General features: G+C 36.6%; 1 protein-coding gene across 6 annotated transcripts in view; it reads right to left on the bottom strand.

Moving 5' to 3' along the window:
* FGF14 (fibroblast growth factor 14) overlaps positions 1 to 16,903 on the bottom strand; it is a 411,876-nt gene that overhangs the window by 109,051 nt on the left and 285,922 nt on the right. For 4 of the 6 annotated variants that reach the window (XM_026121620.2, XM_026121628.2, XM_026121629.2 and 1 more), the window contains one exon: positions 408 to 518. The exons of the other annotated variants lie outside the window; for them this stretch is intronic. In XM_026121620.2, the coding sequence (XP_025977405.1) occupies positions 408 to 518 (111 nt within the window). The remainder of the gene's footprint in view (positions 1 to 407; positions 519 to 16,903) is intronic. 6 annotated transcript variants of the gene reach the window in all.

Below are 16,903 nucleotides of genomic sequence, written 5' to 3'. Positions count from 1 at the left end.
AGACATACATTCTTTTGCTTTGCTGAATCAGGGCCTATGTTATCAGGTTTTCAAAGAATTTGCTTTCTTTCTTTCTTTTAACTTATTTATTCACAGATAATAAAATTCTTTTAAATAAAAACTTTATGAAGAAATTATCAGAAGACTTAACATTGCTCCAAATGTCTCACCAGTGAGGTCTACCAGCACTTCTGCCTTTGTTTCCATTGGAAATACATTTAGGTCAACATTCTGCACGAGACATGCTGGTGGTTATTAGATTTTAAGTTGACAGAAACCTTTTTTTTTTTTTTGACAAAACACATTCCAAAACCCTCAAAACCCATTAAAATTGTGTCTGCACGTATATATGTGAATGAGTCAATCTGTGTTTGCGATTAATACATTCCCCTATAGCAGTCACTTACTAGAATTACTGCTGTCATCCTTGGTTCCATCGAGAGTTCCATCGGGGTGCATTTGCAAGTAGTAGCCTTGCCTGCAATATAACCTGGTCACTATACCCTTGAGCTGGGGATCTGAAAGACAAACATATTTTGTCACTAGCCTCAAAACTTTTTCCAAGAGTTATCCCTATTTCTCTCACAGTAGAAGGAAGTCGGTTGAAGCAGCATGGCTGTCTTAAAGTAGTACTAAACAGGGTGAATCCTGATGGAGATGAAGAAAAAAAAAAATCTTTCTGTGGAATATTATTACTCCAGCTTTATGTCCTGTTTGCTGCCTTGACATCCTTCATTACAATTAACAGAGGTAAAAGAGAAAAAAAAAGAAAAAAAAAAAAACAAGTACTGTACATAGTTAAAAGATTTAAACTAGATTTGGCCCTACAACAAATTTTAAACTATATCAGTAAATATAGAGCCTTACAGAAATTAACAAAACATGTAAAAACCCTACTCGTATTTCATATATGTTAGTAACTTACTTAAGTTTTAATGACACTTGCATATGTCTCTCTCCTTTTACTTTCTACCAAAAGTGATAAACATATCTACTATAATATTTTGTAGTAGTCCCATCTGGAGAGTTCCCAAAATACTTTACCAGTCAAGAGGCAGATACTATTCATCTGCCCTCTTCCAACCCCCAGTGAACAACACTCACAATCAGGGCAAGACATAGCCCTTCTTAACCAGAGAAAATAACTGGAAAATACTTTAGTAAGCTAAAAGTAAATGGGAAATGTAGGTAGCTGAAAAGGCAAGCAACCCTGCTTAACACTGTACATTTAGGAAAATTGCCAACAATTGAGCAGAGGCTACAGAGCAACAATTTTATGATTCGTCTCAAGGATGGTGCTTTACCAAATCACATATTAACCTGCTGCAGAATTGGCTCAGTGTTGAGGGAAAGGACATCATATCTTAAAAAAACCTAATAGCACTATTTGTACAAGACATTGGTATTAATGTTAGAAATCAACTATTAGACCCAACTCCAGGTAACCAGCACAATAAGCTATCAAATTGTGAGGACACAGCAGTAAATGAGTATCTATGATATCATGCTTAGCTTCACAATGATGAACCAAAATCATACAGAATTTGAGATAGATAATCAATAAAATGGACTGTTAAAACAGAAATTATTTTCATGCAAATGTCTGGCCAGAATACAAAATCCTTTCTTGAATCTGTGTATAATTGCTCTCACGAGCAGTCATGCTGGGTTACTTACAGTATCCTTAGAGAAGGTGAAAATAATGACTTATAAATAAAACCATCTCTAAACAGAATGTTAAAGTTTTCTGTAAGGACTCAGTTCTATGGAATGATTGTGAAAATGATAAGTTTTCCTTGAATATCCACTATATTACAAAATAAATTGTCAGTTTGTATTACAAAGTCATATTAAACCAATAAACCCATTTAAATTAAAAATGTAAGATGAACAAATAAACTGCAAATATCATAAAAACTGTTACCATAAATATTAACACTGTAAAATCTTTGAGGCATGGAAATGACTAGTATAAATATTTGATGATTAACATGTAAGCAAATTACTTTTTTTTTTTCCTTTTTTTGCTGTCCACTGCAAATTTTGCCCTCCAGGAGTTTTTACATTAGCAAGTTTTTCTGTTTTATATAATCTCTTGTATTCAGAGAAACTCTTTCAAAATTTATAAATAGCATAAACTCTGTTTTCTTTGAATGTACTGTCTCAATCATTATTTAATCATTATTTAAAAATGAAAAGTGAGTTCCTTTTACATAGGTGCTTTTCCTATCAATAATGCATGCTTTCAATATACATTTCCAAACTGACAGTTTTAAACATACGTGCTTTATACATACTAAAACTGAACGTTAAAAGACTAAAGAAAATAATTAAATTTCTTAAAACTTCAGCTTTAGAAAGCATTTACAGTAAAAATATGAGTATTTTAAAAAACTCTTTCTACACCAAAACATGAACAAAATCAGCTTCCAGCTTCAAGGAAGTATCTCATAAGAAAGCAAATTACAGTCAACTCATTATCACCAGCTGTTTACACCTACACATTGTTCAAAGGGAGTAATGCGAAATTTAGAAGTGCCTTTCACAGTTGTTCTTTATCATCATTCTACTTTATTTATTTTTTAAATTCACAAATAAAACCTACTTTCTAACATTTTTAACAAGGAATCATACAACCATTTCTCTGTTCTTGCCAGAAATATTATTTAACTCTGCTTTACCTGCTACCCAAAATTATATTTGAATGGAAATAATTTGGTGGACAGCTATTCAATTCAGCTAGAATTTCAGGTTACATAAGATGGGACAAGGTATGAAAACCCCATTTATTTGTTCACCCAAGTTCAAATATAGTGAAATAATAGCTATTCTACCATGATAGCAGAGGATCTTAGTCATGTGTTTTAGCTCATTTGTATAGTGTTTTAATGGTTTCAATTGTCAGAGAACTGAACAAAATTGGCCCCAAATATGGCTCTTTCACTTGAATGTTTCGTTTAAAACTGGAACTTACTAATAATAGCATAATACAAATCAATATTTTCATTGTGAAAAGTAGATCTCTGTAGACTACATTAGTCTTTTTTTCCATGAAATGTTGGAATTGTAATGTTCCATTTTGTTATTTTCTTTTTTCTTAGGGATTATTAGAACCCCTTTTCCCCACCTTCCTACAAATGTCCTTTCTACTTTAAGATTCTACCCATCCTTAGGAAGATTAAAATTTTTATTCTTGACAGGAAATTACTAGTTCTAGATGGCAATATTTTGTCAATATATAACACAGCACTTCAGATCTACAGATCAAAGTAGAAAATAAACTGATTGTTTTAGCTAAACAGCGCTCAGAAAAACTGTGGGAATTTGACAGTGAGATGCTTTTATCCCAGCCAAAAAGCAACCAAATTTAGTGATGGAGTCATATAAAACAATTTGTTAATCTCAGCACAACTCATAGTAAGCAGCAGTCAAAAAGACTACTCCGTACAGACTCAAGGTAAACATCTTAAAGAAGAAATAGACAATTTCATTGGGCAAGGAATTTCTCTCTTATCCTTGAAGAAAGATAAACTTTCCTTTCAGGTCCTTCCTGAGACACTCTGGCAGGAAGCAGTAAAGAAAAGTCCATTTTTATAGTGTTTTGGTTACTGAACAGCAACTACAGTCTCGTGGAGAGTTTGTCTACCCATCGTCACTTCAGCATACTATAGAAACAGTCTCAGCTTCAGAAGGTTTCCAGAGGAGTTTCTCAAATCCCTCTTGACCACGCTTTTTTTTTCTTGTCCTTTAGAAACAATGAGCTAACAGCAATGCCTAGAAACATCAACAAAAGAGTGCTGCTGCCTGTCTCCAGATGCACTGGATGCATTATCTTGTAACTTCCCTCATAATGATACGGACAGACCAACAACTACCCTTATCCTTTGCATCCCACACATGCCTTTTTCTTCCCACCAGACCAAACGCACATAAAAGAGAAAGGCAATGGTAAGAGAATACAGCCAAATAATAAAATACAAACAAACAGGATGAGGGTAGATGACCTTTACCAAAGTATTCCCAGTTCTCACAGTTTTATTATAGATTTTATGTTACTTGTTCTCTTGAAATCCTATTTCCTATAGTCAGATAACTGTTTATCTGAAAATATTAGTTTTTATTTAATTCTAAACATCTAGGCTTCAGGAAAAAAAGCTTTCAGTATAGGTCAAAATCAAAAGACAGTTTCATACCTCCTAATTATTTTAATGATCTTATTTTGGGCCTTGATTTTGAACAGTTCAGTGTGACACTATGGCAATGACCCAAAGTAGGAAGAATTATTCTGTCTTGTAATTATTACAGATTGTCTCTAAAGGCTCAGCAACATTCTACTGAATCAATAAATCAAAACCTTCTCAGATCTGTCTCTTCCACAGCAACCTGTGTGACAGCAGTCACTGGCAGCCCATCTTTATTGCTCTTTTTCCTTGTCAGTGACAATGGCAGCATGTATGATTATAGTTAGCATGCACATTCTGTCAGGAGCTTTCCTTGTGTCCTCAACAAAGATAGAGTTTAATTAAGATGTCTTCACTTTTCCCTGTAACAGAGGCTACAAAAACTGTTTTGACATTAAGCCTTGACAGGCTGAGTGTAGCGTTCGCTTTAGAAAATCTTTGACATTTTGTTTTAAATTCAATGTATTTTCAGTTTACAAATAGAATGGCTTTAGCATCTCCTCTTCTTTGCCCAGGGGAAGACAATATTTAGAGGTACACTCTCCCCATATAGAATAGCATCAAAGTCATGTTAACAACTGGAAGTTCTGGGTCCATCATCTTTTACTTGCTTTTTATTATTGCATTTACCTCCTGTAGGTTTTACCTTTTAATATTTCAGTACTAAAAACATAATTCCTACTGGTCCAGAATAAATCAGGCATCTTTTTAAAGCTTTCTGATACTCCAGTAGTCACCATAGGCTGACTCTCATTTCTTGCTTTGTGATGTTATGATCAGTATTTGTAAGAACCTTCTCCGTCCTCTATTAAACTTTACTTGAAATATCAAAAACATTCCTGATCAATATTAGGATAAAAACAAACAACCCCCCCCCACACACACACACAGATTTCTTGTGAAGCTGTGAAGTAAGACACCAGAAGACCTACCTAAAACGCAGACATGTCACACCCACTCTAGACCTATCTTTCACTTTGTTCCTAGGGCACTGGCCTGGGATGTATAAAAGCCCAGTTTTTGTGTTTTCTGACTTCTCACAGAAGAGTACCCTGACAACACAGTTATTTAGACTTTTGGATTAGAACTGCAGTCTTTCCTGATGAAGCCATTCTACTTTGTGTGATAATTAAATGTCCATCAAGGGAGGGATTAGAGCCTATCCACTAGATCATAGCTTAAGTCAGTCTTCTAACCCTTCATTGACTTCTACACAGAAACACATTAAAGGTAAGATTCATAACTCCAACTATTTACTATTCATAACATTTGTCAATACTAATCAGTATTCTGGAACCTTTTAGCACTGGGTAATGCGGTGCGAGAAGAAGGGATCAAATCCCACACAAAATGCATTGCCCCTTTTTAGATTCTTTATTTAAAGTATTTCTAGTTCCTTTTACAACTCTTTTCCCAGTTTTCAAAAGCTTGCTTCTTCTCAAGCATGCTGTTCAGGTTTTACTTCCAGCAGTTCTCTAAGAGGTATGGTCAATACACAGAATTATACCATACTCTTTTGTCTGTTTTTGAGGCAAACCCACAAGTGTTGCATCATCATCCCAGTAGAAAAAAATGTAAGCCAGGATCCCCTGATGTCTTAGATGATTACACAGTCACAAAAGGAAGCTTCCTAAAGCAAGTAGATAGTGAAAGGGAAATTCAAATGCAGAACTTCGCTTAAAGGTGATAAAATCCTCAACGTGCATCTAAAGCCAAAATGCTGCTGTATTTTGAACGTTGATCTCTTCATTCAACATTCAAAAGCTTTATATACTCTTAACTTCTTCAGTATTGTGACTGTCCTATTAGCCTGGCCTGTCAGTGTTTCAAATTTTCTGATCATGCTGTATTTACTTTCTCATGTGGGTTAATAGGAAATACCTCAAAAAACATCAAAAGGGCTATAAATCTCTAAAGCTGAATTTTATTAGAACACAAACTAGAACAAATAGCTTTTAAATAGATAATCTGAAAGTCAAATAGAAAAGAAATAAGAGTTTTAAAACAAATGTTGCAGTGACCTCATGACCTGTTTTTTTCATCAAGCTTTGCCTCTAGGCCAGCCCCCTCTAGGTCTTAAGAAATAATTCTTCTTTAGAAGCATGGACAACTTTCTATACTCTACCTCCTGTACTTAAGCGTCTCCCAAATATCTGCTCTGTTTCTCACATCCTGTCTTTCACTCCCTACCTGCTATACTCTGCTGTCCAGCATCGTCTCTCAACTATGCCATCTCCAACCTGCCTGTCCCCAAACCACATCTTAACCCTAATGAAACATGAAAAACCTACCTTGTAGACTTAAACAAATATGGCTTCAATCACATATATCCTCCATCAGAAATTTATGGAAACACTCAGATTCTTTGTGTGCTGACCATGCCATCACAAAAGATACAAATTCCACCTTGTAGCTACCAGGAAATAAAATGCAGTCTTTAATTTCTAGTTGTATACAGAGAACTGTGTCAGCACATGCCAAAGCCAACAGAAATTTCATCAGCATTCACATGGACTTTGCAGAGTAGTGAGTCAGCGTGAAAACCCATGGCAGTTCTGAATGTATATTTTCTCCTGAAATGAGTAATACGAAACTGCCAAAAAACCCCATATATATATTCTTCATGTCTGCTGAGCCACAACACTTCCACAATGATGGCTCCTCCCTTCACTGTTTACTTGGCCATAACCACTTACACCAGAATCATTCCCTATTAAGTCTGGTATTATCTATCAATTAATTGTAGATGCCCAATTACATGTGTGAAGATACTAAACGAGGCAAATTCCAGAAGCTGCAGTGGGTGTATTCCAAAGACATAACAAGTGAGATTCTTCTGACCAGGTGTGGACATCTGCACCTGAACTATAAATCCTGAAATAGGCAGTTCTAGGTATGATTTCACTCATTTTAAGAGAAAGGTCAAAAATGCATTAAGTGAATCTTCTGTGTGTTCACACAGAAGAACCTATTAACAAGCACAATATCACAAAATAACACAAATATCAGCCATGCAAGACACATTTACCCAATATATCTATCGGGGGTTGGTTAGCCCTGTTGTAGCACCCTCTGGAGACACCGAAAATCCCAGGTTTTGGGCTAGCCTTTCCTCTCTAGGAATCAACTTCAGCCTCCAGACTACTCTGTTTGGACTAGACTTGTGGTCTGAGTCAGACAATCACTCTTACATTCTTATGCTGTGCTAGGAGACCAACCTATCTTATAAAAATGCAGCTGTGTGGGCACAACTGAAACTGGTTTGGCTAGCATCCTATATAATCAGCTATTGACATGTCTCTTAACGGCGTTCCCATTCCACCCTTTTCACTTAGAAGCTCGTCCTGAACATTTTTACAGAGCATACACATTCAATTAGCACGTTTTAAGCAAAAATCAAGAACAACTTAATCCAAACATTCCCGATCAGTTCTATGTCTCCAGGTTCAGCGATCCGTACAGCAGCAATATCTTGTTAACCCCAACAGAGACTGCAGGAGCATCTTGTTATGCCGACAAAGACTGGGACTCTACTGGGTGAGACAGTACTCAAAAGAGTGAACAGGTATGCTTCTAAAGAACAAATTACATTCTTTCTGAATATGAATATTAAATGCACTTTAAATTTCTTATGCTTCCTGCACACTCATTATACTGACAACTTAAATGTTATTTGAAGCTAAAGTATGAGAGATTGAAAAGCAGGGAATTCATCCCCAGGATTTCCACAGCAATTTTTGTTAGTGTCTAGTGACAATCCAGAGGCAGTACTGGTATTAGTGGATATTGCTGAGCAGCTATAACCACTGGGGCAATTTTTATACAGTAATAAGGTCTTAATGATAGCCTCTGACTGAATATTCCCCTCAGCTTTCTTTAGCTTCATGATCTGGCATCTCAACTTTCGAACGTTAAAGCGTGGCTTGCAGCTCCTCACGGGGAGTTCAGCGCAGGATACGTAGCTCCGAGCCCGGAGTGCAGCGCTGAACTCAGCTGACACCCTTGTGGCTGCGCTCTCATCAGCACGCTAACACACTGGCACACTGACTTCAAAACCCTACGCTGACTCAACACCGTGTAAAAAAACACTGCCTGCCCTGTTTTCATTTCCTACTGCTCACATGCTCTTAACTTGGATTGTTTGAGGCACCCTCTGAAGGTTATTTCACAACACCTTAACCACAGATGTTGCTAGTGCTTCATATTACAGGTGAAACATTATATGGCCTAGTATTATAACACATCTCCAGTGCCATATTTACATACACCTTATAAACAATATAATGTAACACCTCAAAATATGTAGCACTAACTTGCTGGTATAACATAAATTAAAACTTCTCCAGCTCTGAAGTGCAGCCAGAAAAGAGAGTCAGAAAAGCTATTACTAATTCAGAAAACTGTCCAAAAAGAATCTACTCCCCTTCCAATAAAGCTGACATTACATCTGAAGTCTCTGTTTATTTTTTCAGAGGCCTTTGATGTAGCGCTCCATTTCTGTACTAAAATACAGCAGAAATCTCTGACATTAATCTTGTTCAGATTTGACATACAAGCCAAATTCCCTCTTCCGCACACAGACGGGAGGGGCATATATGGGCCTTGATTATACTTTACTAAGTTCTTCATTAAAATCCATGTTGGTGGCCCTGTCAAGTAGGCTACACTTGATTTTTACTGGAGATTTACTGGAGAAGGAAGAGGAGGAATGTGGAAAGAGAAGTTAAAAGCTCTCATGCCCCTGACTGATCCACTGTTTGTGCCCCCACTGACACGACAGAAGCAACCGATGGCCTGTGCAGCAAACACCCTCCCTTCTTTCTCCAGCCACCACCTGCATTCATGTTGCGGCTGTGCAGCGATACAAAACTTGCAGCAGGTTTTCTTGGTGCACAGTTTGTGGACAAGCCAGAAATCTGCCACTTTATAATCAGAGTATCACTTCAGCAATTTCTAGGGAATATAGTAATACAGCAAAGGAAGTGCAAAACATTGGAAAGCAGCTGAGCCATGAATGTGGTTTCAATAAAAAACCCAAACATGTTGGGCCAGTCCCTATCTAAGGTAGCTACACGGCCTTTGCCACTGTAATACCAAAGCATCACAGAGTGTTTTATTGGCTTTTGGAAGGTGGTGTTGCAACAACGAAGCAGAGACCTGTTACCAGCTCATCCTACAGGTAAGAACTGACACAAATGGCTGCAGGTTTCTGAGACAATTGCACCGACTTGCTCTCAAAAAAGATCATAAACTATGCTGGGAACCTAGTGCCTAATAAAGGAGTCTGAAGTGAGATGAGGCAAATTAAAGCAAATAACAGCGTAACCCCAGATATTTGCAACAGAAAAAGGACTTGTATACGAGTCCTCAAAGCACTAGGAGCTACATGAAGCATGAGGACAGGCCTTTGTTTCTAAAGCCAAGAGCACCAAAACTGTAAATTTTTACTGAGATAAAAAGATCACAGAACAAGGGGCCTTTGTATTTCCAGTTTGCACATGTTGTTTTTAGAGCATGGTTAGTTTTAGGTATTTTTGTGTAACAAAACATCTTAAAGGGCTTGCAATTATTCATTGAAATTATTATTTGAGCTTGAAATAAAGGTTGGTTGTTTCCAGTATACCTGGGGCAAAATCCCTGGTATCTACAAGGTTTTGCATGTGTTCTTTTGATTACCACATTCTGCAAACTTTAAATGAATAACTATTATGTTGGGAATCTAGCAGAGGTACCCTTCCAGCAGGGGCTCGGGTCATTCCGGAGCATTCTAGAACTTTCCAGGAGGAAGAGAGAACAGGCCTGACGTTGTGGACTTCCACCAAAAACACCCTGCCTCAGGCAGATTTCCAGGCAGAGTCTGAACAACAGGGATCAGCACCACCCTCGCTTTGCAGATGGCAAAACAAGAAAAAAGAGGGATGGTTTGTCCAAAGTGGCAACAGAAATGAGATTTTCTGTGTCTTGGTCCATGATCTAGACGGTCCTACCAGGCTGTACAAAAGGATTTGCTCTGACTGGAAAAGACGTGATTAGATAACAACTGGATTGACAGAAGCCACTGTTTACAGGCATGTCAGAGACCAATTACTACCCTGAATTTTACATTAAATTGAGTGTATTTATCTGAACAAGACAATATTAACCCCAGGTGTTAAGGCAAATGGAAGGATTTTGCTGAAAGAATTTAAAGTGAGGGGAAGTGAAAGGAAGCGGAAATGGCTTGCCGCTGCTAGTAAAATAAACAGATGACAGCAAAAATACCCATCGCTTATTAGAAAAATCAGCCTTCTACGTGTGTATCAGAGTGACAACGTATAACAACTTCCCCCAGAGCTTTAATATCTATTGATATAGGCAACTGGAAAGAAAAAAAAAAAAGGAAAAAAAAAAGTCTTCTAACCAATTTTGAAACAATTACAGAAAAAATAACCTACTTTAAAATTATATTTTCACCAATTCATGCTAGTTACTGGATATGTGCAGTCCAGAATAAATAATTTCTCAGTGGAATTATCTCCTCTGAAAGTCACAAAGCATTTTAGTGTTGGTCTTTGCACACTCTAAGTGGGTCTAAGACTTTTTGTGAGAAGATACACTGGAGGGAAACAGAGCCTCTGCTTTTAATGTCCGATCTGCACATCTGCATCTGCTTTTAATGTTTCATCTGTAGCGTTCCAGATGAGTAATTCTTTTTCTGATCCTACTTGATATCTACCTGATGCTGTTCCTAGAAGAAACAAGTTCAGGAGATCTTTTGACAGCAACAAGCAGACTGCGTAAAGATCTAGCTACTTACCACAGTGTACCATAGTGCCACAGGTATTCAGCTAGTCCAATTTATGTCCAAAATCAGCATAGGGGTATGGGAAAATAGGTAAAGTAAACCTCAATGGGATGACAGCTGTGTCTTTGTTTAGCAGAAAATGCTTCTAAAACACTGACTGATTTTTTGTTTTTGAAAAAAATTTTCAAATTTTTCAAAATTTTCAAAAACATCTCATGAAACACAAATTTTTCTGCACTCTGCAGTGATCCTCAGCTTCTTTTCAGCCCATCAGCAAAGACTGAGGACTGAACTTCCAGCTCTGCAGCAGTGGTGTCCTACAACTGCCATCACTCCAGACCACCATACATTCTCTGATAATGTCCTGGCTTTGGTAACAATTATCAGTCACTTTTTATCTGACTACTGGAAAGTACTTTGAAAAAGCTTCATGGTTAGAATTAAGCAGGAAATAACTTTCCTCTCTTGAAATACTTTTTTTCAGACTTAAGCTCTTCAGTCCTACCTCAGGATGCACCCAATAACAAAGCTTTCCTAAAGAAAGAGATGAGACCAAGGTAAAACAATATCAGAGTTACTCATAAATGATAACTATTGGCCTGGCAATCAATACACTTACTGGAGATTTAAGTTAAAAGTTTTCTTTTTGAACCAAGGTGAACAGGAGCCCAAGCTTGAACCCTTTATATGGCAGGAGAGTTTTAACAGAAGTTTTAACAGAACTATCTTTTCTTATGGAAATTTGAAGTTTGGCCAAACCAACCTGACAGAGTAGTAAAATAGTTTCAGATAAATTCACATTATCAGTCTAACAACCCCTACCAGTAGGACAGTAAAGCTGTAGCTCATCTGTCTAGAAACATGTGTTACTGCAGACACATGACGATTTCACTTTATTAGCTTACCCTAAAATACTTAGCTAAAAAATGTTCTCCTTCCCCTGAGGATACACAGTCCTAAAGGACTGCTTCAATTTTTAAAACGAAGCAATTATTTTACAAGCATAAAGAACAAACCAAAACACAACTGAATATATCTCAACAGAAGGTCACTTGAACAAGCCACTAAATATATTACCCTGTTTTTCTAAAAGATCCCTTATTCATTATGGTAGGATTGCATCACTGCTACAAAAGCAATAGAAAATCCCAAATGTAACACACATGCGTGTGCACCCCTCTGCCCTTTCCAGCAAAGGAAAGGCCTATTTGTCTCCAGTCATCATTCCATTGTAAGTACATAAAAACACAAAGTGATGTGAACCCCTATAAAAGTTACCTTCAGTTTGGCTGCTAAAAATAAATCTTAGATCAGTGAAATTATCTAATCTGTTTTTACTCATTTTACTCATTTCAACTCATTTTGCAAAACCATGTACAATATTTATCTCTGCTTCCTTATAATGATGACTGGAACATTCCAACCAACACAACTCTTGATGTTAAATCTAGTATGTTTGTACCTCAACATTTGAAGTTTAGCATATTTGCTTATATTTGATAACACAACTCTAAGAATACACGCTAAAAAAAACATGTTATCTACCAAAATCTCTTTGGGTGCTGAACATGACTCATTTTAGTACCCATCCAGTAAAACTTCCACTGCAAGGATGATTTTAATTATATTTTAAATTAAGCTTGATTTTTCACACAATAAATAATATTTCATCACTGAAATTTTTTTATAAACAGCTTAAGTTCAAATGAAGCCTTCCAGCACTTATTTGTAATAGGCCAAAACAGTTTAATCCTCCCATGTGCATCTTTTCTTATATTCAAAGTGAATGTGAACTTAAAGGGAAACACATTTTCAATTTGACTTTAAGGTAAAGAATAACAAGTACTTGCAGAGATGCTTTTATCCTTTGGAAAGACAGAATTACCTCTGCCTTTTATCACAGCAGCATATATTTCTATTCTTATTTGATTGTGAAGTAAATGACCTTATATCTGCAAGATTACTGAGAAAGATACATTTGTTATAACTTCTTAAAGTTTGTAAAATTAGTACTAAGGTCAGTCACCCTGGTTTCACAATTAGAAGAATACAAATATTCCCACAGATATTACTTTTCCCCTTCAAATCTCCAAAGAATAGAGAACATCCCTTCCCCCTTCCCTTTAAAATAAATGATTTACAGAAAATACTTACTGCAGTGTACAGGTTTTACTGTCACTTGCTACATACTGTGCAGCTTGCATGGGTTCCCTGCTCTCAGTCAGTGAATCTGGCCATCATTCCTGAATTACTCTGATGATTTACACCATGCCGCCAATTTATATCAACATCTATCCATCTTCCCTCAGTTTCTCCTCTCTAGGAATATGTGACCTTCATGTTTTAACACAGAGAACCTGCATCTACTAAGGACGATCAATAATGAAACATAGTACATTTTTAATATCAGATAGGGGTGCTTGGAAAGAAGGAATCAGAGAAGAAAAAAGCCTGGAAATGGAAAGATATTACAGAAAATGACAGCAACCCATTAAAGATGATTAGGGAATTTTGGGCAGTGTCATATTCCCTACTTCATGTAAAATTTCACTTAGTTCACCATACATGGCTTAATGCAAACTAAAAAATAAAAATAAAATCAGCAGCACTGAGTATATCGAGCATATATTAACAATTGTTACTAGTTGATTCCTCACTGGTACATTTTAGGCGTAGTGTAGAATGGGGTCATGTATAGGTGTAGAGGACAAGGTCATAATTCCTGAGCATTAGCTACACTGAAGTTTCCATCGTTAAAGCTTCACCGCTAAAACCTACAAATGTAAGCAAGGCCAGAGGGGCATCATTAACAGTTAATGCACAGAAATGTACTTTTTGCACAGCGCAAAATGCATTTTTTCCTTATCAAAAGTCTGTTCATGCAGATATTCCTGCCAGTGCTGCTTCTAATGTCCTATAATTGTATTTTTTTTAACATCCTTGCTTGTTAGTTCCAGTGATAAACTCAGAATGAGGAGCAACTTCTGCAGCTTCACATACCAAAATTAAAACCTCAGTCTTCAAAGACAGACATATCTTTTGTATGTATAGAACTTAGAGAAATAGAACCAAAGTCTCTGATTCTATTCAGCGAAATCTGTACAAAAGTTGGCTGCAGTCATCAGCAGGTTTCAAACTTACAACCCCAGAACCAACTGACCACATTTTAGTTTCCCTTTATGGAACTGAAATTGATTCCAGCTACCTCTCTATTTTAACAGTAGAAAGCGTTAAGAAGAATAAACCCAGTGAAAAACACTGAGGCATACAGGGATAGTCTTAAAGTTCAGAGTTGTTCTGATTTTCAGCACCTCTATTTTGTTCATCATTAGGTATCTCTCTACTCATAGCACAGCCTGACTTTGCTACCAGCTGTATTCTACTGACAGAAATTACACCAGTGATGTCAGGCAGCACGTCCCAAACAAGCTATTACTCCCTTTGGTTGTGTTTTAATATATGAAATTGCAGGATCATGGCAGATAACAGGCATCACAGAACTAAAAAAATGAAAGTTAAATGCTAAATACTTCTGGTTAAAGTACTTTTTTAATAAGTCTTGTATAACTATTGTAGTTTTCTAGATGGCACAAAATAAGCATAGCTAGCTATTTTTTCAGATAATGAGGTAACTAACCAATATGGCTATACAGAACAGCCCAGTCATCATGTGCATGTCAAAACAGGTTTTGACTGGAAATGCTGTTCTGACAAAATAGAAAACTAGCAGACTTTCCAGCAAAAAGCACCACAAACCTAAATGTCAGTTTGTTTTGGTAGTTGACAGAAAAGCTATTTTCTGAACAGCTTTGTTTAATATGTTGATATTACTAGTACTCTGATTTGCAAGCAGAAGTTTTTAGGTAAGCTCCAGTGTGCTCTGCATCTTCGCCCCATCAGTCACCTAAACATACAAAGCAACCGTAATATCTAAGGTTGTTACACCCATACATGTGTTACAGACTATGGTTGCATCCTGTTGCTAGCAAAGTCAAAATAAGTTCTTTTCTCCCTTCTACCGTTTATCTGATTTAATTTGCAGCCAAATAGTTATTCAAGCATAGATGTCATATAAACAACATGGTATCCATTTCATGGCTCCCCCTGGAGCAAGAGGTGAGATTCAAGGCTATTTGATCTCACCATAATGAGTAAATGACAATGTGTGCAACACATCACTGCTAGAGTTCCTTCAGCCTTATATATCCAATGACAGCATAAATTTCTATGACTCCCAATGGCAAGATTGAACAACTGCATATTTGGATGTTTGTTTCCTTGCAAAAGCAGCTCTGCCAAATATACATGGAAGTAAACTAAAGTTGGTGGCACAGGACTTTGAAAGCTAAAGAAATTCATATTTATCTTTCCCCTGTAGGAATGCAAATAGCAAAATTTCTATCTTGCTCCTAATATAGAGGCTGAATTACCTCAAATAAAATCTATTCAATCATCTCATTTTCCCCTCAGAATAGAAGCTTAGATACAAGTAAATAAATAGCCAAATAGCCCATGTTCAAAGATAGCTCACTGATCAACTGCCTCACAATTGTTTAAAAATACTGATCCAGTGCCTCTTTATAAGGAGAGAATAAACATAACCAGCCACACACTCGAAAGGGGGAAAGCCCAACTGCATCCTGTACTCAGAAAGACCAAGGTCCAATTCATAACCATCATGAAAATGTTCCAGAACCCCTCAAAGCTCAACAAGGGATGCAAGACCAAAAAAAAGTGGTATTTCAGTGTTTGTCCCCGAAAGACACTTTTCTGTTTCCATGGCAGTAGGCAGCACAGTCCAAATCTGAGTAATTTTCATGTTACTTTAAAAAAAAAAAAGAACCTCACAGGGAGAAAAATTCAACTCCATAACCGAATGGAGGGACTCAGGATTCACCAAGCTGTCAACATATTAGAGCCACTGCGCGAGACTTTGCTGATACTACGGCAGAAGTGAAGAAACATTTCTTCACCTCCTACACAGCTATGACATATACCTAAAAAAGAACTCTGTATGTCACAATCTATTGGACTCAGCATGAGACTTGCACCATTAGTGCTCTGGTGTCACATCTGAACTGCTTTAGAGAATAAACAACCTACACCCATTTTTTTGTATATAATAGCATAAACTTATCTAGAAATCAGCTGGAATCATTACATACATAAATTATTACACAAACAACTGCCTGCAGCTTATATAAATAGAAAATAGAATAAAACAAATTAGAAAACAGTTAAAGACAGTTTCTTTGTTGAGTCTTGCCTTTAGTAGTCTGTGTCATCCTTGATATGATTAATGGCAACACAAATATCTAAAAGGAAGCAAAACCCTTATGCTGTTTCAGCTGCAACTGTTGCTTGTTTCCCCACTGCAAATAGGGCTGAAGTTAATCACACTGTTTACATGAGTAGGAAGCCTAAATTCAATGATATTACTCCAAACAATCTTAATTATGTCCTAGATGAAAATTAAGGTTACAAGAAAACAAACTAAAAAATTAAAAATTATATTCTCTTTACAAATCCATTTAATTTATAAATACTCAACTTTCTAGACAGGTTACTTATGTGCATTTAACTTATCCTTTCCTTAACATGTTTGGAATTATTTTTAAGTTTAGCCAAAATTTGTAGTAAATGCCTTTGGAATAACAGCATCAAGCATATACTAGCAATGCTTTCTACCCTTAACTACTTATATAGATGGGTACCTTAAGTACTCATTAGTTAAGAGTAGAAAACAGGTTTATCTCCCTAAGACAGATAGATCCTTCACTATATTTAAAACAAATGCCAAATATGAAATACTGCTACTGTGTGAAGCTGATAACAAGCTGCAAAAAAATACAGTGTTAAGAAACTTTAAGCATAAACAATTTATATTTTAAGATAAGATTCACTATGCTCCTCATACTTGTGCCACTTGGGCTGCTCC

The sequence above is a fragment of the Dromaius novaehollandiae genome, chromosome 1, assembly GCF_036370855.1.
Source record: "Dromaius novaehollandiae isolate bDroNov1 chromosome 1, bDroNov1.hap1, whole genome shotgun sequence".
NCBI lineage: Eukaryota > Metazoa > Chordata > Aves > Casuariiformes > Dromaiidae > Dromaius > Dromaius novaehollandiae.
This window is presented reverse-complemented; position numbering and strand designations above follow the sequence as displayed.